The following is a 25456-nucleotide window of genomic DNA, read 5'->3' as shown; positions in this document are numbered from 1 at the left end:
ACTTAGAGAGGACAGCAGTTGCCAATCAGTTGTGTGACTTTCTACATAACAATAGTTTATTTCAGGATTTTCAGTCAGGATTTAGAGTGCATCATAGCACAGAGACAGCACTAGTGAAAGTTACAAATGAACTCCTTATCACATTGGACAAAGGACTTATCTCTGTACTTGTCTTGTTAGATCATAGTGCTGGATGTGACACCATTGACCATCACATCCTATTACAGAGACTGAAACATTTCATTGGCATTAAAGGAATTGCATTAAGCTGGTTTAAGTCCTATTTATCAGCTTGATTTCAGTTTGTACACATTAATGATAAATCCTCCATGCACACAAAAATTAGACATGGAGTTTTGCAAGGCTCTGTGCTTGGACCAATACTATATGACCTCACATATGCTTCCTTTAGGTAATATTATTAGGAAACACTCCATTAATTTTCACTGTTATGCAGATGACACCCAATTATATTTATCAATGAAGTCAGATGAAACCAATCAGTTAACTAAACTCTGAGCATAACTTAAGGACATAAAGACCTGGATGACCTGCAATTTTTGGCTACTAAACTCAGACAAAACAAAAGTTGTTGTGCTTGGCCCTAAGCACCTTAGAAACACATTAGCTAATGATATGGCTACTCTGGGTGGCATTACCTTGGCCTCCAGCACCACCAAGGAAAGTGGGAGTTATTGTAGTGAAGAAATGTGGGGCAGGGTTTCTATCTCCCTGTGGACACTCATTGAGGAGAATTCCCACAAACCGAGAACTAATTACTGATGACTCTCACCTGTACCAAGAGGGTGTGGAGAATCATGTTGGGATAAAAGTATGCATTGAGTGACCGGACAGCGCGTGACAGAGACTGAACTGCGTTGTTCCATGGCTGTGGCACTGTGTATTCACTGTGTTGCCAACAGTGAAGACAGGAAAGCAAGTTATCTGTTCCTATGTTAGGAGGGGAGGCTAGGCGCCTCCTTTAGGTAGTGAGAGACCGGGCACTAGAAAATGCCTTTTTCCTGTGCTTCATTCATCACTGTCTTGGCATCCTGGCTGCAGAGAGAGTTTTTGTGAGTGCTTCCTGGTTTTACGAGAGACTCCATGTCCATGCTCCACAGGGGGTCTTGTCACCCGACCAGGCAAGATAAGTTAAAATACTCCATGTTTAATGTTTATATATTGACTCGTTAAGAGTTTTCTTGTCTTTGTCTATATATGATTTATCTTAAAGTAGACTTTTAATAATTTGACACCCTATAGAGAAGCCACTGGAAGGCAACACTGTGGCTAAGGGGGCCCTCTGCTTCCCCTCTACTGGTAGAAATGGTTCTGACCTGCCTACAGTTTAAAATGGTCAGCAATGGGTGGATGATGAAATAGAAAAGGCTCAGAGTGAGGATGTGGAATTACAGCAGTTGATTTACCATAAAACACATTACATTTCAACCGCCTTAAACCTTATTTGTCTCCCTGTCCAGGGCCGTTGCTGAAAAAAAGGTGGTGGCAACTTTACACTACCTAAAAATCTTTAATAGTTAAAGTTTATTACATTATCTTTGATCAGGATATGTCCTTCAACTCCCACATAAACAAATTTCAAGGATTGCCTTTTTTCACCTACATAACATTGCATAAATCAGGCATATCCTGTTTCAAAAAGATGCAAAAAAAACTAGTCCATGCATTTGTTACTTCTAGGCTGGATTATTGCAATTCCTTATTATCAGGTTGCCCTAACAAGTCTAACAATTCTGTTGTGATTTGGCGATATATAAATAAAATTAAATTGAATCGAATTTTCTATGTTACTTATTAATTAGTCTATTTAATCGGATACAGATTTATGTTTGTGAAGTGGAGGTGAAATGGGGTCAATTTGATGAGACCTGGAGACACATAAGTCCATAATTTCGAATATGGACTGATATATTCCTGCTCTGGAGGCCCAAAGTATTCTTGCTGTCCTGACCACCCACTTTCTAAGAATTCGACCTCCTTCCCTCTGCTGTTTCAGAATGCTTGAAACAAGGACAAGGTGTGCCAGAGTTTCCTGTTGTTATTGACGGGCTTAATTTGTTAGGCTACTTTTTCTGACTTTTAACTTGCACATCCATATATATTTGTAATATTATTGTATTTATTATATTTTACATACTGCCACTGCACAGCATTTTCCTCAATTGATTTTGTAATAACTTTTGCACTTCACTTGCAGTGCATAATACTAGATCTTGTACTGTTGCCATCTTTGGTTTTTCTGTCTCTGGTTCAATGTGGTGTCTTTTTTTTTTTACTTGAGCCAATGGTTTCCAGGGTATTACCAGGCATTTGTGCCTGGAAGTGGTTTTCAATCTGAGACATAAGGTCACGTAAAAACATATTGACTCATAATGCCTGAGGAGGACTAATATATTACATGAACTACTGTGACTACACTCATGGAAAATTTAAATTTATTGAGAAGCACAATGTTGCCTCTCTGTCGTCTCTTATCAGACTTGCCGATGCTACCAGCAGCTCTGTGTGAGAGGCACAAACTGAGGCTACAGTTAGCCAGTGTTCTGATATTTACACTTGGCGTGGCAGCTGATATGAAATATACACCGGAGTCTTGCATCATCCATCACAATTAGGAAGGGGCAGAGAACCTGTATTATCATATGCCAACATAGACTTATGTGCTTATGTGTACAGTGTAATGAACGATTTAGTGTTTATAAACTTTTCAATATATATTTGTCCCTTTTCCCCTACAGGTCCAAAAAGGCTATCAGACAAGGATAGACTGGATATTAGAGAAAATGCACAGATGAAAAGGAGTAACAAAGATCTGAGTATACTATTAACGTTTGAAAAAAGCTGGGTCTTTCCTCGGGCCGTCAGATCTCACTGTCACCTGTTTACGCTGAGACTTTTTCAGCACATTTGTTGCATCGCAAACAAAATTTCAGAGGTAGAAAGGTCAGAGACAAATATCTCAAAACCTGGACAATGTAAACCAAAACTACCTGCATGGCTCCATGCCACAAGAGCTCAGTAACAACATTTTTTGACGTAGGTAAAGGTTTTCTGCGTCTAGGTGATCCCACTCTGCCTTGTCACAAAGTGCAGAAAATAATTTCTCCAATTTCCTTAAAACCTCAAAAAGAACACAGTGGTCATAGTAAAAATCTGGTCTTTTATTTCCTCAGTCACCCACTGTTCAGCCCAAATTAAATCTCTGCTATAAGTTAGATATTTACATCATTCAAGGCCCTTCTCAAAATGTATCATGATCGTCTTTAGAAAGAAAAGTATTTACATTGTACAAAACATTGCATACATGATCATCCATACACCAAAGCCCCATTCCCCTGCAAAAACAAATACACAAACAAAAAGCAGTCACATTTTCTTCATTTGCCATTTTCCCTATTATAAGCGGTGCATTTCTCACCAGTATAATTCCCCACCACAACAGCCCTGTGTTTTTGTTCCCTCCTCATTTTTCAGACAGACAGTCAGGCAGTAACTAAATCACAGTCAACTGGTCAGCTACTGAATTACTCATCAGGAGTAAGGCAGGCAGTTCATAAGTCCTCAGTTAGTCAGATCAAAGTTCTCAAAGATGTGCTTTCCTTAGCAAGTTTAAGTTTCTCTCAAGCATCTCAGTGTCTATAGAGGTTGATGGAAATGTGTTCAAGCCAATAAAACCAAACAAAATAAAGACAGCCTTTAACAGCATGTTGTAGGAGGGCTGGACAACAGTTGGTTTCAGAAATGGCACAATGTGAATGGACCATGAGATGGTTTAGGGAACTAGCACTGTATGAAGCTTAATGCAGAAGGCAAACATTGCTTTATTTGTTTAAATCTTTTTATTATCTTGGCAAGGCTTTTTGTATTCAGTGTGGTGGATTAAATTCTATGTATTCATTAACCAAATTCAGTCTGCTAGAAGACTTAGCAACACACTAGAGGTGGCCCTTTTAATAGGAGCAGCATTTTGAGTGCAAATGTGAAGAAAAAAACAAAACAATATTGAAGTGTCCCTTTTAAGCCTGTTCAGCATGTGACTGGAGGAGCTTTAGTTACACATGACTGGTATGTGAGGACATCTCTCCACCTTTTGATGCTTTTACCTTGTAAAAGCATTTTGCATTGTACCTTACTGATTGTTAACATGCAGAAAACAAGCCAGGACTTAACACTCATGAACATCAGCATGACACAAGTCAGCTATTTCAAAAGTGCTAACCTGATAGCTCACTCCTCATCTATTTTTGTTTTTGACATCGTTTCGACTTATCATTCTAACCTGAAAGCAATCTAAACCTGACTTGCAGACAAAAGCCAGTGTCTGCAGCAACACTCCAATTGGTTAAACACACTGATGATGCAATTGAATCCTCCACCAATAAAAAGGACTCTTTGGTAAGTGAGCTCATCAGTTTGGCTAACAGTTGATTGAAAATGTCTAATAAAAGTGTGACTTTTAAATAGTAAGAGTTGATGTGAGTAATTTCAGAAATCAATGTACTGGTTTAGAAAAGACCTGAGAGCCCAAAAGAACAGATAGAGGGACACCATGTAAACACAACCACCATGAAGGACAGAGAGAGAGAGAGCCTAACATGATTCCAGTTCAGTGCTTGGTCAGAGGACCAGTAGCTTCAGCCTCCATACTAACCAGTTCTTCTTCTGGCATTCTGGACTGTCTATGTGCCTATATAATTCATGTTGACAAAGGCATATTTTGGCTAATAGCAATAGTTTGGGGTGGAAGCTGTTACCAGGTGATACTCAGCATCTTTATATTTGACCATTTGGCTCCATCATGTTGGAGGTGCACTGACACTGACTGACTCATACCTACAACATGTATTCTTTGAGGGACAGTATCAGCTTGATATATCTGTAAACCTGTAGTATGGATGTATTTCTTGGTGGGTTTTAATCGGTGTGTATGTCCTCATCCAGTCACCATGTCCCTCTCTAAGCTCCCAGTGGTTTTTTTTTGTGCGAGTTGTCCAGTCTTCATACAGCCACTATGTTGTTCATCTCCCATCTCTGAGTGGTTTTACTGGTGTCACAGTCTGATATGAACACTTTGTGGAGTAGGTCTGAGCGGTCCAGACATTTGCCTGTTAGGAGAACACAGATGACCATTACTCATACCTGTGTGCTTGACATTTTGTTAAGGTATTCACTGTGTGTATAGAACATTTGGATTAAACACATTAACATTTAATGACAGCCAATTCCTTCTGTTTTCTTGCCATCCCAACTGTCTAATGTGATTTAGTGTTTTAAGTAGAGATAACAATCAGGCAATATTTGTTTTTTAACAAACATTTTTGATAAGGATCCTTTTAAAATTTGTTATTAAATAGTTGCCACCAATATCACACACAATAGTGTATGTACTGAGCAAGACATTTTACAGTTGAAAAATGCCAAAAGCACAAGACACCCACCCACAACAAACTGTAAACAGTTAACAATGGAAATTAAATTAGTATCAGTAACAACTATGAAGCAACAGAGATATAATTCATTTGCAAAGACAAAGGATTCAAAATTATAACAATATATAATACTATATACTTATATAGGAAATTATAGAGGTGACACAGCACTGACAGCTATGCCATCGTTAAGTTGTTGAGTCTTGATTTGTAAAGATCAACAAATCATTGGTTTTATGCCAATTACATTTTCAAATTCCTCTATAAAAAGATACATGGCATCAAGTGTGTGATAACGGTCTTTTTTTTTTTTTTTTAAGTACCACACTAAGGCCATATGGTAAAATTTGAATAATTTATTTAAAAAGTAATTATTTCACCAGTCAATCGGGAACAACGCAAAAGCGAAAAGAAGAGCCACTAGATGGCAGAAGGGTACTTTACAACAACAGCTTGAATTTCCTTTCATGCAAAAAGCAGGTGAGGAACATGCTTTTTGCAGGTGAGGAAATAAAGTTAAAGTCATGTTGCACTTTTTAGATGGTCCCTGTGCACTCGTCTTACAGCTGGCTGTACATAGAGACCAATGTTATTAGTCCAGCTCGGAGGATGGCTTGTTTTGGTGAAAATTAGGTTGTAGCTCACTGTCTTACTACCATAAGAAAGATTTGCGTTGGTGTTTTAACAACGTTTCGCTTGTGAGTTATTGATCCATGAAGTTCGAATCTGTCAATATATTTCCAACTTTACCTAAGTGTGTCGCATTACCTACAAACTGTAGTTTTTCTGTCAACGACATGTTTGTTGTTTACACAACTCATGGGGAGAGCAAAATGCCGCCACACCAGTGACTTCAGGGAAGCAAGAGGATTTTCCATTTGTGTTGTTTCTCCATCATCTCTGACTCTGGCAGTGGCTATGGTATCTCGAAAAGTAATGCAGCTGCAGATTACCAGTAAACTACACTGTGTAGTCTTTGAAATGATTCCCCCCCCCCCCCCCTTCAGACGCACACAAGTAGGCAGGGGTGGAGAGAAAGGGAGAATTACCGATCCTACTTTTGATTTTGAAGGTCGAAATTGAACGCTCATTTCGATCGATTTTCGATTTAGAATAGAAATCATGACATCCCTAATGAATTATACTAAACTACTATACTACTAAATGTAAACAAACATGAATTTGAAATTTCTGTATTGCAATTTCTTGTCATCTATCAACTGACACCAATATATCTATACCAACTTCAAAGAGTAACTCCACAGGATGACAATCCTGCTTGAACTGCAGGCTCTGGCAAAATCCTGTGAAGCACAGCATTTAACTCTACATCGAGGTTGGGTGAAAGTGCACCAGATAGGAGGTCCAAACCATACTCTAACTCTATTCATGTCAGGTAGGGTCTGTTTTTACAGCCACAGGGCTTGGGTCTGTGTGTCAATATGTATAGTACCTGATTGGATCTGAAGGGATCCAATCGTGCTTTGTATGAGCTCTGATCACCTACCTGATGTGTAACTGCAAACCTTTTTCATAACCGCAAACCTTCATGCAAATCTTTATGCACTAACACATTGGTAATTATTTGTGCAAATCTTTTTAATTTGCTCACAAAATGTCACGCACAGCTACAGATCTCCTTACAGATTCAAAAATTAAATCTATTTGTTCAGATATTTTTTTTACACATTCAATCATTTGAATTAATTTGATCAAAATGTTTGTGTAAAAACATTTGAATTCATTTGATCAAAACGTTTTACACATTCACAAATTTGAATGTACACAAAATGTTTTTATACATTCAGATATAGTGATACACAGCTACGATACATATGACCCTAATTTTATTCCATATGGCTGCTTGTTGATCTATAGATCATTATGCTGCTGGTGTTTTCGCTTTATTAGGGTCTGTTTGGGTCGACCACCTTTTGAATCAGGTCCAATTACACTCAGGTCTGCTTTGGATAGAGTTAATTAACTTATGCAGGTCAGGGAAGTTTTTTTTTTTTTTTTTTTTTAAAAAGGTCTGTTTCGGACGGTGTCAGATCTCTACAACAGATCACACCTAACCACACTGAGATGTGATGCTGGGTGTATTCCACAGATGTGCATCTTTCAACCTATAAACATCATTTATGCTCAACCTCTGATTGGCCTCTTACACTCACCTTATCCACTTCACCTAAAAATAATAATAACTAAAATAAAAAAAGTTTCTGACATCACTGTCTTTATCCTCCAACTGTACAAACCAAACCATATGTACTTTGAACCACACCAGCAGTCTTTGTGTGAGCAGGCTACAGTAGAATTTTGGAAAAACTTAATTGAAATGAAGACTTCCTAATCTTCCTCGTATTGCAAAAATGATAAAGTATGTGCAGATATTTACCTGTTGGCACATGAGTAAACCGATGGAGATCCTGTATGGACAGGGAAAAACAAAGAAATAGGAGAGTCCACTGTTAATATAGGGTTCAACAAAAACATTTTTTAGTCTGTAACCTACCGGCCCTGTAACAGCCAATAATATAATATATAATAAATTATTACATTATTGGCTGGTTATAACATTAGCTGGTTTAAAAAAAATCATTAAAAAAATAACTGGAGCCTATACTGTAATAATATACTTATATCACTTTAAGTTTTATTTATTGGCTATAAAATGTCACACTTCTATGACACTTACCCTTACTGTTGCCTCTTTCAAATAGCTGCTCAAAAACATGACCACACACACACAGCACCCATACTCTGCGCACACGGGCATACCGCATTTATTAACTGACACACTGTAGTCTGTACTGTACAGTTACTGCCAGATTGACAACTTACTACTAACCTTTTCCTCGGCTCCGCTCGCATTCACCATCACTTTTGTGACACTCGCTTTGATTTGATTCATTGATTGGGACAGTGTGCAGTTTTAAACATTAAAGATGCACTGCACCGGAGTTAGCTTGAAGCTAATTTGCATCTGTAGTCCCCCACAATCAAAACATACAACTGGACAACAACAAACAGTACAAAGCAAAAAAACTCAAAAAACCCCAAAAACAAAACAAAAAAAACCCCACACAGAACACACCATACAAAATACATTTCAACTCTCGCTTAACCACTCACTCGCTTATGCTCTGCCCCATTCCTTAAAAGGAGTTATGCTTCCTGGAGTTTCCCAGGCAACCACACAGATGTTGAATCGCGTTTCAAAACAGCCCTGCACAGAGGGTCCCAAACGCTGTTGAATTCTGAATGAATGGCTATTTGGCGTTATTTTTGACATCACTATTTTTTGGCCTGGCGGGGTTCACGTACTGTACTATTATAGGGGAAATGCTGTCAGCTATTTCAAAGAGGCAACAGTAAAGGTAAGTGTAATGGTAAGTGATATAAGTATATTATTAGATTATCAGCACCAGATATTACATTTATGATTTTTTTTTTTTTAAAAAAAACCTAGCTAATAATGCAATAACTAGCGAAGAATGTAATAACTTATTAAATTATGCACAAAAAGCTATTACATTAGTGGTTTAGAAATTATATTACATTATGGGTAAGTTATTACATTATCAACTTTTATTACATTAAGAATGGAAATATTATAACTTTATTTGCAGTTACTACATTAATGGTAATTATTACATTATTGGCTGCTACAGGCCCCAAGACAATTTTTACTGGCCAAGAGTTGAAATTATTGGGATTATCACATCAAAACTAAGGCTACTACTTTCCATGTTCAATCTTTTTTATTAAAAAGGGACCCTGAAAACAACAGACCATTTTGAAATGCTTTTTTAAAAAAAGTCAGAGCCCTTAAAACAAAAAAAACCCAAACAAAAACCCCAACACACACACACAAAAAGAGAACTGCTAACATGGCGTGCCTTTGCCCCCTCTGACAGCCATCTCTGAACAACTCCCCTCAATGCTGATGGTTTGGGGGTCCTTCCAAGAAAAATTGAGGTCATTTAACTAAAAGCTATGCATTTTCACATCATTTTGGACCATTATCATTACAATATTTATTAAAACAACAACAACAACAACACAGGTTGTAGTTTTTCACAGTACACTCAGACATTAGCAAGAAGGAAAGCCAAACAAATATGCTTACTGATGAAGTAAGTGCTAGGTCCTGAAGTTATCCTTCACATTTTCATGAGTAATTGCTTGCACTGTGTACCATAAAAAAATAATCACAAAACAACATGTGGCGAAAATTGATATCTGATATGGGTCCACTTAGGCTCTGACATGGCAAGTTGGCTCTACAGCACCCCTAACAATTTTCAAAGTCAAAGCCCCCACCTTTTAAATTTGACGTAGATGAACGAAATTTGGTTGGCAGAAGTAACATCTCCAGACTTAATGTGCAATTTTTGCGCCGTTTTTGCCATTTACAGACATTGTACTTTAACAAACTCCTCCTAGAGAATAACCAGAGTGCCTTCACGTTTGGTCGGTGATATCTAAAGACCTTTGCGATGCTCAATTGCGAAATTTTGAGTTTTTGAGAAACAGGAAGTTGTTGTGACCTGAATGTACATTGTAAAATTTGGAGACTGCAGACAAAGTAGTTGAAAATATCGCTTTTCTATATGTTGATGCTTGTTGAACAGGTGTTTTGTGGTGTTTGTCTTATTGGCTTTTTATTCCCTAGGCTTTTACTGCACTTAATAACAAGCGTTGAGTTCTTGTCAACTCCAGTAAAAAATGTGTTCTTTCACTTCACCTGGTTCACTGTCTTCACCATGGCCTCTCTGTTTTGCTGTCTGTTCTGTGTGTATGTGTGTGTGTGTGTGTGTGTGTGTGTGTGTGTGTGTAGGAGCTGAGCCCCACCCTCAGTCAGTCTGACACAGAGAGCAGAGGGGAGGACAGAAGCTAGTGTGACCATAAATTACAGCAAAACATGGTAGAGAACTCTCAGCAGTTTATTTTCCTGTTCATTCTGCTTAGGTGCTGTGAAAGGGTCCCAAATTTATAATCAATTTTCTATTTTGCAATCTCCAATTTTTTTCACCATCGGCCCAAGTTGCTCAATTGACTGGCCTGACATTGGGTGAGCATTTGAGGTTTGAGTATGTGTCTCACCTTGAAGTACTTCCACTCAGTGTGCTGGTTTTGGTCACAGTGTGTAATAATGACAGTTGAACTATCACCTCCTCTGGTCAGGCACTGGTCATACTGCATCAGCTGGTTGGCTTCATTGATACGGAACAACTACACAGACACAGTTCACATAAAACCAATCAATATTCATATCACAGACTCCTGTGTAAAGCACTAGATGCCCTAAGGCCATTAAAACCTGCATCTGGCCAAACTTGACTACAAACAAGAGCATTCTGTTGTGGTATAGTTAAATATATTGGTTCATTGACATGTTCCCTCTAAAGCTACCATGTGTCATCACTGTTACCAGTATCAAAAAAGACAATGGTAGACAGTAATACACACCACTACTTGGCAGGTAAACTTGTCTGACTAAAACAGCTACTTTTCCTGGACAATACTTGAAGTAAAATCTTAAAATTAAGAAACTAAAGAAACTAAACTAAACTGAGGGGAGCACACTGGTTGAGCACATTGTCAAACAATTAGATGGGGCAGAATTAAAAAAGGGTAAGAAGTAGTTCTATAGTGGGGGACACAGCTGTTCTACTAACCCTGCTGTTCCCTGGCAGAGAACAAAACAAGCCAGATCAATAGTATGAGTTTCATTACCTGGTTGCCCCCCATCCTGTGGCAGGGCCCTATTTCGACATTGCCTCCATTTGTGTGTCCCATACTGTCAATACAGTAACTTGTCTCAAAGCCCCGAATCTATGCAAACACAAACAGGATATTCACACACAAATACATCTGAAATATTATCCTGAACCGTAGGATTCTGTGTGTGTGTGTAAGCTGCAAGCTTGAAAGGATACAGTAATTGAACACGCAGTATATGTGTACTTACCTCTCCCCATTCCACATTTTTAGGAGGCAAAGGGTAATGTAGTGGAATGTCATAAGCAATTTCCTCCATGAACCATTTGAAGCTCTTGCATCGATGTTCCTCCCTGACAAACAATTCAGCCAACAAACCAAAAACTATTAATTCACAGCCAGTGAACTGAGAGGTTCGCAGTGAGTTACTCATTAATCGCCAATTCCAAAAATAAAAGTAGAAATTAGGATTTTCAGTTTATTTCAATTTTTCAAACTGTCTGTGTCTGTAAGGTGCATCAAGCTGAATTTAAGGCCTGTGAAGACTTTTTAAACTGTTCACAAGTGACATGAACAGGATAATAAATAATAAAATGCTCTTCTGAAACATCTGCACTAAGAATTCAGATGATTTGACACTGTTCTAACAGTTGTAAGACCGTTCAACAGGACGAGTTCAGACACTCAAACATTAGAGCAGAGATGTCTCATTTTGAAACATTAAGCAGTGAACAGGTTTATCTTTCTTCACAGCGCACTTGGGGTATTGCAGAGAAAAACAGTGATCAAGTTAATAAAGTGAATGAATCGTTAGGAAGGTGAGCAATTCAGAGATGTGTAAAAACGTCATTAAATTAGACAAAAAGATTGTATTTACTTATGTAGATGTTTGGAATTTTAAAGTATGCATTTTTTGTTGTATACATTTTATACCTGAAGCGTTTGAGCTCACTGATGTCTCCGTAGGCTAGAGTTAGAGTTTCAGGACGACTGGCGTAGAAGTAGTCCTTGTATTCATCCCACCATACCTCCACCACACGAACATAGTTCTACACACACACACACGCACATAATGTCAACAGCTGTCAAAAGCTGTAAACCACAAGAAACCAGAACAACAGAAATTGGTCAAACTGCAGGTGTTTGGAAGTGTGCTATTCTACCTTCAGTGTGGGTGAGGATCCAACATGTGCAGGTGGAGGGTTGCCTTGCCATCCCTGAAGTCTGTAGATATGGCCGACACGAGAACATGGTACAAAGAGCAGCTTGCCACCACACTGCCAAATCTACATAAACAAATGATTAGTAGGTGACTTTTTAGATGATGTATGACAAGCCAATCAGTGTCAAAGTGAAAGTGTCAACCAATAACTGCATTCTACCTTGTATGATATTTCAAAATTCTCTCCTCCCCATATCTGCAGTCCAGGATCATACAGACCCATCTCAAAGAAGAAGTCTCTCTCTATAGCAAACAGACCACCTGCCATGGCTGGAGACCTACAGGTATACAGACACATAAAGACACAGACACAGACACACACTCAGACATGGGCATCACAGTGTTCACAAATTTGTGCATCATCATCAGCATTTGTGCATTATCTTTTCCTTTCAGGGGCCCGTTTCATGAAAGTGATTTGCAAGCACTGCTTACATTGCAAGCACTGCTTACACGCAGATCACAAATAGTGGCACTCTGTCCTTTCACAAATGATTGTCACTCTAAAACTGCAGATACGTTTGCAATCCAGCAGTCCACCAAGAATGGTGTTTCTTTTTAGTAAAATGTGTTAAAATTAACGCAAGAAGAAATTCTCATGTTGCAAGTCGCAACTTGCATGTTGCAAATATGGTGAACCAGGTTGTTTTGAAAATCTGTTCATTTCTTTCAAAACACTGCCTTTACCTAAAGCATAATCAGTCAGTCAGTTACTGTTTTAACAACATTAAGAACACATAAAATCAGACAGATAGAGAAAAAAAAGTCTGAGCAATAAAGAAATGAGTGAAAGCATAGCTGAGAAAAAAAAAAAAGATGGACAGCAAGACATGATGAATGAAAAAGTGATTAGGGAAGGTGGGAGTGATGGTGCCCCAGTCCGAACCCGACTCACACCAGAAGCTCCCCTGCAGACCCCGACAAACTGTCCAAACACAAACTCATCACTCCCGCAGCTTTTGGATCAGGACCAAATCATTTCTGGGTATGTTGTGATAGCTATTAACAGTCTCAGTAGTTGAAAAACAGGATATACTTGCTAAACTGGCCTTAATTACTGTAGTTACACCAAAACCTTAACGAGTCAGAGTTTAAGACAAATACGAGTAAAAACCACTGCATTACATGAGCAAGGCCCACAAGACAGTGGTAAAACACCAATTAAGTCCCATTAGAGGAAAGTTAGAAGTAAGCTACTCACCATCAGTGGTAGCTAGCTTTGGTTTAGTTGGTTAGTTGAAATATGCAGTAAGGTTTAGACTTAATGATATATGTAATGTTTGCCAAATTTAAATATCTTGTTACTTGGCATTAAACCTCAGCTGTTGGTACCCATACACCCTGGTATTTATATTTCTGGTTTAGAGGTTAATTTAGGCAGTTCCATGGAGCTGAGTTGGTTTTCTGTATTTTCACTGCTTAGTTTAATATTAGCATTTCTTCATAAGGTATTTGAGGTAGTAGTAATAGTATTAATGTCAGACCAATCATTATTATTTTCCAGGTTAATTGGGATGTGTTTGTCTTCTGTGTTGACACTGTCCAGATTAGTCCGGACACATTTGTTTTCTGTACCTATATGGCTCAGTACGGGTTTTTCTGAGTGTTTTTTCTCTGTCTCCCAGAGGAACTCTCTTCCAGAGCATGCTCCAATCCCAGGCTCCTCTAGCAAAGCCGTCTTCGTCTCCTCCACCCTGGGGGTCGATGGTGAAGCTCTGGCCATGGATGGAGTCGATCAGAGGCACCGTACACACCGTTCTGACAAAGTGGGGGTGGACGGGGAAGGGGCCATGCATTCAAGATACATGGTGGGGGTGGGGGGGGGGGGGAGGCATTGCCAAGTATAAACACAATGACATGGGGTGGGATGTCGGAGACCATGACAGAGCGAGACACAGTGAGGATAGGACAGGTGGGATCAAGGGGTGGGAGATGGAGACAAACAGAACAGGGGTGAATGTTAGCATGCTGGTTGCAGTGTGTATACCGGTAGGGTAGGGTGGTATATTTTCTCTTGGCCTTCTCTTTCTGGCTAAGGGGTACTCTCTTCCAGAGCAGGCTCCAATCCCATGCTCCTCTAGCCAGGCCGTCCTCATCTCCACCCTGCTGGGGCTCCATACTGTACTCATTACCATCTATATAGTCTATCAGTGGTACTGTACATACTGTCCTACACACACACACACACACACACACACACACACACACACACACACACACACACTTTTGTCTGTATTGGGCTGTAGGCTTTTGATGACTAACTAGTCATCAAAAGCAGTACATGCTAAAGCGATAGTCAAAAATCAAGTTAGTGAATTTATTTCAATGTCCTGTTCTAAATGTTGCAGATGTGAGTTTTAGAGAACAAATATGGAGATCAGATAAGTGTCTAGTATCATCAAAACAAGCAAGTTGCATTTATATACAGCCAATATATACACTTTATTGGCATCAGTAGACACTGTTAAATGAAATAGGAGCCATCTCTAGTATGTGTCTTGACACATGCAGCTGGACCTTTCTTATTCAAACTACAATGCAGAATCCTGTGGACAGTCACACCTGACATCGTATTAAAACACTGCTGAATAGGTATGCTGAAAATCATTTAATGTGTGATTTACTGTTGATTTTTTCGTTAAACATCTTGCTGAAATGCACAATGTTTGAGGTTTCAGAGCAAAAGCAGATATAGTACAGTGATGAGAATGAACACAAGCTCTGTGAAAAATCTGACGCAACCGATGAATATGTAGACATCTGTAGAAAACAACCAATCCATAGATACCTTTCACTGGATGATGGCAGAAAAAAAAAAAAGGTTATATAAAGACTAGGTCTTTGAAAGTTCAGAATAAAAGATAAGATCACAGCTCTGGATATTTGTGAACCAGTATGGAAATGTGTCTGCATACACCAACAGAAGGTAATTAAACTGTTTAAAGAAATTGCTGCATAAAATATTGAATGTAATATTGAATCATTTGCATGTATTTATAACATACTCTGTGCAACACAAAACAACAAATGTGTATATATAAAAAAGATGTGCTAAAAAGTAAAGTTTTATCTAATCTAATCTAACAGGCTGTTATCAAGTTACAAACCAGTCTGTAAACCATTTCTGTTAGATGACAGCCCACCATTATACAGTGAATACTCACTGACATCTATTATCGTGTGTGAGGCTGAACATGTCAGTGTGTGTGTGTGTGTGTGTGTGTGTGTGTTACCTGTCTTCTGAAATAGGAGCAACCAGTGGAGCATACCAGTTGATTCCAACTTCACAATGAGCATCCAAGTAGATCAGCACCTAGAAAACAAATGCACATAAACACTTGGATGCCTATGTCACTTTCTGTTTAACCAGAATGTAATGTTGACAGACAGGTCCCTGGCACTACTTATTGATTATAGTGTTTCACACCTGGTTTAAGTTGAGAGACCAAAATTAGAAAATGCTATTTTGTAATGGCAAATGTGGCAGGTAAAGCCACTGATACATACTCACACACTGGTAACAGTAGCAGTGCTGGGAGCAGCAGCAGTAGTGAATCAGTAGCAGACATGTAAGATCATGTGATACCTGTCCTTTAGTGGCCTTCTTGGCTCCTATACTCCGCGCCTGGATGAGACCTTCTCTCTTCTCATTTCTGAAGAGTTTTACAAGACCGTTCCATTGCTTGATGTACTCCTCCAAACGCTCCTTTAGATGGACTACACACACACAGAAAATAATTCTCATTGTGCTTCTCAATAATACATGACACCATTTCTTTACATTTATTATTCCTTATCTGTACTCTTGTATACATTTATGTTTAAAGAAATGTCATTACATAATATCTCATTTGTAACAGAGCAACTGCTGTCCTGTTGTCAATAGAGTATTTCACTTTGTTACCCACCAACAGAGGTACTTAAAGCCTGCATGTTTACCCCTGTTCATTAAGAGATGCGAGTCTCTTGTCCTGACAACATATTTAATTTACTAAAGTGAATTTAGTTGTCATCTTTGAACAAAATCTTAACCCACTGTCACCGTTTACCCCCCCCCCCCCCCCCCCCCACAACCCTTTCCTAATTCAGAATTGGGGAGGGCTGTGTCAAACAATTTCTGTAACTTTCTGAAACCAATTTGACACTTTCCTCACACTGTATGTGAGAAAAACAAAACCACCTTTGTTGCTGAAGTCATCTATCATGACGATCTCAGCCAGGTATCTCCTGGGAGTCCTCTTGATGACGCTGTGGACGGTTCTCATCAGTGTAGACCAACCTTCATTATGGAAGACTATTATCACACTGGAGGTCAGCAGTCTGTCATCATAATGCCAGTACTTACACCTAGAGAGGTGGGACAGAGTGCTAAGTGCATGCTTAAATTCAGGCAGAAATGTTATGTATTCCCATTAGAAGGGTTCCTGCAGTCTTAATGATGCATGTTTATGTCACTGTGCATGGGTGTGTTTGCAAAAATAATTAGAATCTCATGGACTTTAATTATTTGGGGCCTATATGAGAGTTTGTTAAAACTTAGTTAAGAGTTGTCATTAAAATTAAAATTCCAGACACATTCTATCTAAATTGCTTTGAAATGTAAAGACTAAATCGTATTGTTATGATTACAAAAATATTACGTGTTATAAAGGGTTTGTTAACAATGTACAATACTGGTCAAAAGTTTTGTAACACCTTATTTTATTGAAATTTACAGTACATAACTGAAATTAAAGCACAGAACAAATAAACAATTAGAGATTTGAAAAAAGATTTCATGGAATCTCTTTAACAAATTTAATCTAACTTTTTGACTCAAAGTACCCACGTTTTGCAGATATTACAGGTGAACACACTTATGGCATTCTCTCTACGATGGAAATCAAATATTGTTTGGAAAGTTCTTCCCAAGACCGGTAGAAGGTCCCACAAATGTTGCACTTGCAGGTTTAGCTTTCACTCTTCAGTCCAGTTCATCCGAAACCAGTTCCATGGGGTTTCGCTCTGGAGACAGTGCTGGCCATTCCATGATTTGAAACCCACTGTCTTGTTCTTTTTTTCTAAAAGGTATTTCTGACAGCATGAAGGTATGTTTTGGATCAATATTTTGCTGTAGGATGAACCTCTGTGCAATTAGGTGTAGACCAGAGGATACTGTGTGGCTCTACAAAATGTTGTGGTAGCCCTTTTGATGCAGGGTGCCAGTCACTCTGAATCCAGCGAAAGAGCCCCAGACCATCACGCTTCCTACGCCAAGCTTATATACTGACAAAGGATTTGTATGTAACCATCTAAAGTTGGGACATCTGTAGGAAATTGTTTGCATCAACTTTCAAGACTTAATTTACATCCATTGCTGCAGAAAAGCTGTTTTGCTCTTTTTTTTTTGTTAACCTGAGTTATACTTGTGAAATTTATGTCATTTTTTCAGTTTTTCAGTTCAAATCTTTTTTTTCCATCTCTGGCAGTTACCACTTAACTTTGTACCATTTAAGGTTATTCATCCGACTTAAAATGCTTAAATTTCAATAAAAACTGGAAAAATGAGGCCATTTTAAAACTTTTGACCGTTAGTGTACATGTAAAAGCTTTAAAAAATAAATAAATAAAAAAAAAGGGGAGGGGGGGGGGGGGTACACCACCGATTTTACACATCAGATCAGAGTATTAGCCTGTGAAAACACTTAAATTCCCCAAATCAGGCTTGGAGATAACCCTCTGACAAAATTATGGTTTTGGTTGTATTACGGGAAATGTTGGATTTGGATGAGTTACAGTCTCATACTGAAACCTGTATACTTAACTGACAGGAAGGAGGTGGATGCAAGCAAGCTCTGTGGTATGGTCCTGCTTGATCTCCAAAATACCTTTGATACTGTAAATTATGGGATCTTGCTGAACAAACTAAGAGCTGTTGGTTTCAGTGAAGTAGCAATCAAATGGGTTCAGTCTTATATTACAGGTAGACATCAAAAGGTAGATATTAAGGGACACTCTCAAGTCCTAAGCCCATAACTTGTGAGACTCCTCAGGGATGTGTCCTGGGGCAACGATTCTTTTTTATTATACAACAATAACTTCTCTGTCTGCCTGTTCATGCAGTATCAAACATCTAAACATAGCACAAAAAGTAAGGAAATTTGTGCTTGGTGTTTGATTATTTCTTTGTTGGAACAATGCTTCTTGGCAATAAATCTTATACTGTTGGAAAGCTTGTTTATTTCCCTCTTAAATGGTGCCACATTTGTAAGGAACATGCATTTGTGGGATGAGCAGCAGAGCTGAGTATGTGGGTTGTGCCCATGAAAAATATGCCAAATACTATAAATATTACATAAATTCAACCAGCATTTGTCACAAGTCAGCCAATGTGGTTGTGTTGGTCACTCTGGCACGAACAGCACGCCCAAGCTGATCCCACAAATGTTCAATGGGATTGAGGTCAGGACTGCTAGCAGGCCATTCCATCCTCTCCACTCCCAAATTCTGGAGGCAGTCCCTGATAAACCCCACAAACAGACAAAAGCAGGTTGAAGAATGGGATGCCATCCCACAGCAGTGTGTGACCAGGCTGGTGACCAGCATGAGGAGGAGGTGCCAGGCTGTTGTGGCTGTGTATGGTTCTTCCACACGCTACTGAGGCTCCTGTTTGTTAAATGAATAAATTGTTAAATTGCCAATATGTCTTGTTTCTTCAAACTTCAATCATACAATCCACCAAACAAGAGTCAATGGCAGAATAAGCTGTTTGACATTGGCAGAGAAGATTTGGCATATTTTTCATGGGCGCAACCCACATACTCAGGTCTGCTGCTCATCCCACAAATGCATGTTCCTTACAAATGTGGCACCATTTAAAAAGGAAAATAAACAGGCTTTCCAACAGTATAAGATTTATTGCCAAGATGCATTGTAGCAACAAAGAAATAATCTACCAAACACAAATTTCCTTACTTTTTGTGCTATGTTTATAAACAATCTTTATATAAATCATTAAACAATCTCATAAAAGATAAACTCTGTAGAAAACATTGAGAGAATACTGACTTTGGCTCTCTGATAATAGGGAAAACTGAGGCCATTCATTTTGGCTCTAGATCTAGCACATTTACAAATTCTCAATTTTCTTACCGTGGAAAGAAGATTTTTTTCAAATTAAGTTTGGCCTCTCACAAAATTGTAAATATAACTGCTGGTTACTTCACTATTTTAGTCTTACCAGAGATCATCATAATTGTGCAACAAGAGGTAGTTTAAAGATATACTATGCAGGATTTGTCGGTTGGTGTTTGTAAACAAAGCACTCAAAGTTGGTCCCTCCTCCCTGGCTCAACTAACCTGATGCGCCAGATGGTTTGTTACACAGAACCATCTGAGAAGTAGTCCTTTGAAACTGTTTGGAATGGGGCAGGCACTTTCAAAGAATACTTGAAATGTGATTGGATTAACCATCTGTCTATCTCTGTCTCATTTTGCAAGGCCGTTGGATTCACAAGATCACAAGAGAATCCTCACAGGACGCTGACTGGTCTGAACCACTGGTGTTTCAGACACAAGCACATAACTTGAAGCCTGACAAGATGAATTCTCACATGATCTCATGATCTCGTGAATCCAGCTGCCTCGTAAGGTAACGATTCAACCAGAATGAGCGAGAGAGAGCATGAAGAGAATGAATGAGGAGAGTGGCGCTGGCGAGAACAAAGCCATGAATCAGATAAATAAAATGCTATTTTCTGATTGTTTCACAGCAGTTAGTTCTAAAGCACAAATAATAATAATAATAATAATAATAATAATAATAATAATAATATGCAGAGCTTCATCCTGTCTGCTGTGGCCTCGCCCTCGGTCAAGCAGACACATAAACCTGCAGCTAAATATATATCCATGACACAGAAACAGAGAGCAGAGCGGAGCACAGGAGAGAGACAGAGACAGCACTGTAACCTGGTCACTACATTTTTAGTCCTAACCTCACACCCTGCACGCTGACTGGGGGCTACACACCCCCTGCCCAAAGGTTGACGCCCAGAAGTGTCCCGAACACAGCAAAATAATAAGAAAATACAGGCAGAGGGCAGGGTCTTTGTAGATACATACATTGCCATACAGTTGTAGTGGGTCATAAGGGATGATTGAGAGGGATTCTTTTTGTAAGAGTCTATACATTGTTTTTTAGGAAAATCCTGCAAAGTATACCTTTAATGTTATTCCTTTTAGATTCAAGAGTTCCAAAAATACATTTTTATACCTTGCTGTAGTGTGGTCCAGGATCCTTGAAGCAACAGCAGATTGAGAGGGGTTTCAAACTTTTGGTAAAGAAGTGGTTGATAGTCAATTATAGGTCTGTTTTGTCTGTTCTCATAGGTTGGTTTTGCTTGTTTGTATAACTTAGTCTTGTCTGTTTGTTTTGTTATTGTGTGTGTCTTAACCTGTCTTGCCTGTCTTGAATATCTGCCATGTTACCCTCCTTCCCCTTGAGAGGGACAACAATGGAAATAAGCTTGTATTTTTATCGTTGACAATTAAATTGTATGCAGGACTGGGTGACTGCTGTCTTGTATATAGACACTTTTATTTGTAGAGTTGGGGGATTCTACAGTACGTTTTTTTTCACTAAACTAGACTAGAGTTACAACAATGCAATGAAAGACAGTAATCCCTTTACTGGAAAGTATACCTTTGACATGGGGTTTTTGATCCTTTAAGGCTGTATGTGACACCACTTCATGGATGCACCAAACATGGTGGGACTGGCTCAACCATATTCAATTGACTGTCATTTCTTAAACAACTTCTTTCATTTAATATCTAGACCAACTCAATTTAAAGTGTTGATTTATTCCAGGGTGACAGAATTTATGCCAGCATTGTGTTTGCTTTTATTTGATTGTTCAAGCTTGGCCCGTACCTGCATTATTTGCTGTAGGAGTTTAACTTTTCCTATAAGATACAGAGAGTGTTGTGTGGTGTAGTGGTCTATTAATAGAGGAATGTTAAATATCAGGTTGTAAATTGTTACAGCCATGCTATAGTAGTAGTGTAAAGTAGAACTGTATGCAGCTGAAACTGATATTATGAATAGTCTGTGAGAGCAGTTGTGGTATGAACGGCAGTACTCACTCTTCATGGCGTATATCACTGATGGTCCTGTCCAGTGATATCATGTCACTAGCCACCATGTTGAAGCCAAACTCTTTGATGGAAGCCTGGATGGCATCTTTGTACTCTGGACCCAGGATAAAAGGCTTGGCTCCCTCTCCTGGACCAGCAGGGACCCCCGGAGGCTCAGGTTCCTTAGGCTCAAAGTTTCCCAGCATACCTTTCTTCAGGATGGGGGTGTTGTAGTTGTGTGAGTGGGGTCTGAATGTCACATACTGCTGCTGGATCACCTGCTTCTGGTTAGGCTGCTGGTCTGAGTTGTGAAGATGGTTGGCCCCACCTGGAGACGACAACCAGAAAGCAAAAGATGAAAGCGATGAGACTATACTGGAACATTCAAGCACTGATAAAATTATAGTTCCTTATGTATTGTGCCCTCATTCACAGAGAAAACCAGCAGGCAAAAATTTATTTTTTTGGAGATAGGCTAGTCTATCTTTCTGATGAGGTCCTCAACTAGTAGGGCTGCAACTGACAACTATTTTTGATACCAATAAATGTGTTGATTGTTTATAAATTGAGATATGAGAAAAAGGATACTCATTTTGTTGAAGCATCTAATAGCACCTCAAAAATTACCAAATTATAGATGAATTTTCAATAGTCAACACTGGGCAGGTGAAATATTTAGGAGAATTTCCTCTTCCTGGAGTCAAAAGATAACTGATTAGATACCTTTTAAATGTAATTACTCCATTACATTAGTTTTAGACTTGCCATAGTGTTGCTGTATTCTAACTTTACTATAAAATCTATAAAATGTATCCCAGTTGTAGAAATCAGTCCTTATACTAATTATATTATCCTCAACTTCTAGTTGACCAGTAGGTTTAAGCAGGGATGGAGCGAGAATAGAAAAGGACACTGTTGTTCATAAGCCTGTGTTAATTCTCTGATAAACTGCTTTTGATTAAGTGTGTAACAGCTCAATTGCATTGCAAACACTGCTGCTAAATGTCACACAAACAAAACCTACAACGTACATATGCACCAGGACCTGTTTAATTGCAGGTCACCTTAACACCTGGACGTGCTTTAGCCACAGTCAGTAATGCTGAAATCTTTTGTAGAGAGCTGAGTTTGTTTATGGGATATTTTAAAAAATGACTTAGTGTATCTTACCATGTTTGAGTCTGATGGAGTTGAGGTCAACCTCCACTCCCTCCACATGAGGCCAGGGCACTACAGGCTTAAACTGATCTGATAGGTCTCCTTTGGGCAGCGAACTGTCATCCTGTATGGGGGGATGTGACAGGCAGCAGTACACAGATGAACATCATTAACATTTAGAGTAATACAGAATTGAACAAACAATTGGGGGGGGGGGTGTAGTATGAGTGGAGACAGCGCTGCTGGTGCAGATATTGGTGAGGATGAGGTTTACAAGGCAGAAAACAAGCATTTCAGTCCCCAACTAGGGCTGCTTTATTAATCACATTTTAATTTCAGTTACGACAATTATGAAAACAAGATAATCGAGATAAATTGATTATTGTACCGCATTCCATTTCACAATGATGCTCTGGTTTTTGTCTTGTGTTGTAAGTGCAGCATACTGTGTGTTGGAGCAGCCAGACAGGGCAGTGAGAGACAGACAGGCAGAGTGGAGCTCTTCCTCACAACGCCAATGTGTCTGAATTTTACAAATGTTCAGCGGTGGAAACTTACTTATTTAGACATCTACAGGCTACTTTGTTTGAGTTTCAGTCAGACTTTGAAAGCTATTATTTTAGATAAGAGGACAATTCATTCTGTGTAATGATCTCTCCTTTCATCCAGCCACTTGGCGCCACGCCACGCTATACTCAGATTACAGAAAGCAGGTTTCTCATTTACATGACAGTTAAGAAATTAGCTTTCTGGAGAAAACCGACTGTAACCTGGTACCTCTAGTGCAAGTGAACACACTGCATGATAATAGAAGTCAATGATTTCTGTCAAACATCATTTCTCAAAGTACCATGATGAAGGATCATTTTTGTATTGATCACACAACATGCATCTTAACAAATTTTGATAATTAACATTTTTTAAATTGGTTTTTCAGTTGGATTATAGTTAAAGTTAAAGGAAATCCACTGTTAAAAAAAAAAAAAAAAAAAAATCAATAAATGTTTCCAAAGTCAACGAGTAATAGTGTTAAATAATCATGATCTTAATATTGACCAAAATAAATCATGATTATGATTTTTGCCATAATGGAGCAGCCCTATCCCCAATGCATTTTAGTGTGTCCTTAAAGATGTGTTTAAGCCACATTCAGAGGGATTCATATTTAGGGGAACATAATGATTATCATTACAAACGTTTTGTTTTCACAAAGTCCTTGAGTGAACATATGAAAAGGTTAATAGATGTAGACATGTAGGTTGTATTCCGGGGGTTGCTCATCACAGTGCAATTCATGTTTTGAAACTAATGTCAACTATCTTCTACACATTTTCCGTAGGAAAAACTTTCATACGAAAGTTATAGCATTTTTGTGGTTCCAAAAACTACCTTAATATGTTCAATATGCCTGTTGATCATAAGAAGCAACTTTGACGGCATGTACTTGCTACAGAGTACTCAGGAGTTTCTGGTCGAAATACCAAGACTTAAAGCAATGAACTTATGCCAACTGTTAGCTAACACACAACACAGTTCCGCCTTAATGACGTATAATACCAATATGATGACATATGCGGATATGTATCCTGGAAAGAACGATAGTGTTTAGGAAATGGCATGTTAACGGTAACATGTTAGTAGAGATACTAAGGCTGGTATTAAACAAGGAAGGATGCAACTGTACATTCAAATGTGCCTATTCACTAACGTTATCCATGTATCAAGACAGTCACCGTTACCTGACCAGGAATCAATCTCCATGACAACCAATGCAGTAAAGCTAGCCAAACAGCTGAATGAAAGCGCCTTCTAATGAGCGACTTTTAACGAACGTTAACTAAACAAGAAACATATCAGTCTTCTGCTGTTATCAGTCATCCACTGACTTGTAACTCATTTGCACTGCATTGCACTGCTGGATGTACGATTCGTTTTAACATATAACTAGAGTCGGAGTTATGTTAGCACTGATACGTGTAGTTCCCTCTGTTGGAACCGAAGTTACGGTTAACGTTAACTGGTCTGCGGTTTTCAACTCACCCGTTTTCCAAAGGGGTTCTCATCGTGGGGTTTTGGCGACAGAGAAGACCACAGAACCACCAAACCAAGAAACGTCCCAATGACAAGCAAACTCCGTAGAATAAAGCCGACTTTCAGCCTCATCTTGGAAGTGAAGCTGCCAACAGCTAAGCTAGGTTAGCTAAGCTACTGCTCCTAGCAATGGCTAACCAACTGACAGGATAGCCAGACTTCTAGCAACTAAGCTAGCTGCTGATATTGCAAGTTTGAACAAGTCTGAAATTATTTCGACGGCAGGCTGTGGTGCAACCAGGGCTTTCCGCTAGAGTGACACTTAATGCTAGTATTCCACTTAGCTGCTGGAGTCTGCTCCTTTTCGCCTCTTATCCTTGTCTCCTTCTACAGTTTGTCTTTATGACTTGCTACTGCGGACGGTGTTCCAGTCGTTCCAGTCGTTCCAGCGTAGCGACACCCGCAATGTAGCTCTGCCCACCTGAGAGGCACACACAAGTGGCGGCGTTAAATAGCTAGCCACTGGACGCCGTGCCGCCACATGAGGCAAAAGTGTTGCCTGATATACGTTATTGATTAGTCTGAAATGTTTTCAGTATATTTCTTTAACATCCGAATATTAAGTATTCAAGTTGTGTCCCTCTGTTTGTAGTATGGCTTAGCGTGTAGAAGGGCACGTTTACTGTGTCACGGATTAGCAGGTATTACTGGGTGTGGGAAGAGAAACGAGAGGTCTGTCTGCTTTCTCAAT

At 39.0% G+C, this 25456-nt stretch overlaps 1 protein-coding gene across 3 annotated transcripts; it reads right to left on the bottom strand.

Annotated features, from left to right (window-relative positions):
- Window positions 1-3161: 3161 nt before the first annotated feature.
- galnt7 (UDP-N-acetyl-alpha-D-galactosamine: polypeptide N-acetylgalactosaminyltransferase 7) lies at window positions 3162-25456 on the bottom strand. Of its 3 annotated transcripts, none has more exons than XM_044346766.1 (15): window positions 24715-25456; window positions 22687-22798; window positions 21526-21844; window positions 16580-16746; window positions 15986-16116; window positions 15633-15712; window positions 14387-14569; window positions 12560-12677; window positions 12341-12463; window positions 12111-12226; window positions 11428-11530; window positions 11193-11291; window positions 10560-10688; window positions 7849-7879; window positions 3162-5126 (listed from the first exon to the last, which is right to left on the bottom strand). In XM_044346766.1, the coding sequence occupies exons 1-15, from the start codon at window positions 24835-24837 to the stop codon at window positions 5020-5022; spliced, it is 1941 nt and encodes a 646-aa protein (XP_044202701.1). In that variant the 5' UTR covers window positions 24838-25456; the 3' UTR covers window positions 3162-5019. The 3 variants fall into 3 exon arrangements, with proteins under 3 accessions (XP_044202701.1, XP_044202700.1, XP_044202702.1); XM_044346765.1 differs by lacking the exon at window positions 14387-14569 and adding an exon at window positions 13975-14157; XM_044346767.1 differs by lacking the exon at window positions 14387-14569 and having other exon boundaries at window positions 24715-25453.

The sequence above is a fragment of the Thunnus albacares genome, chromosome 3 (genome assembly GCF_914725855.1).
Source record: "Thunnus albacares chromosome 3, fThuAlb1.1, whole genome shotgun sequence".
Lineage (NCBI taxonomy): Eukaryota > Metazoa > Chordata > Actinopteri > Scombriformes > Scombridae > Thunnus > Thunnus albacares.
The sequence above is the reverse complement of the archived record's forward strand: the minus strand, read 5'-3'. Positions and strand labels throughout refer to the sequence as shown.

Coding starts and splice junctions, on each gene's coding strand:
- galnt7 (XM_044346766.1), bottom strand. CDS start 24,837: ATGAGGCTGAAAGTCGGCTTTATTCTACGGAGTTTGCTTGTCATTGGG. Junction 16,117..16,579: donor AGATGACTTCAGCAACAAAG/GTGGTTTTGTTT, acceptor GTGTGTGTGTAG/TCCATCTAAAGGAGCGTTTG. Junction 10,689..11,192: donor ACAGGATGGGGGGCAACCAG/GTAATGAAACTC, acceptor GTGTCTGTGTAG/TTGTTCCGTATCAATGAAGC.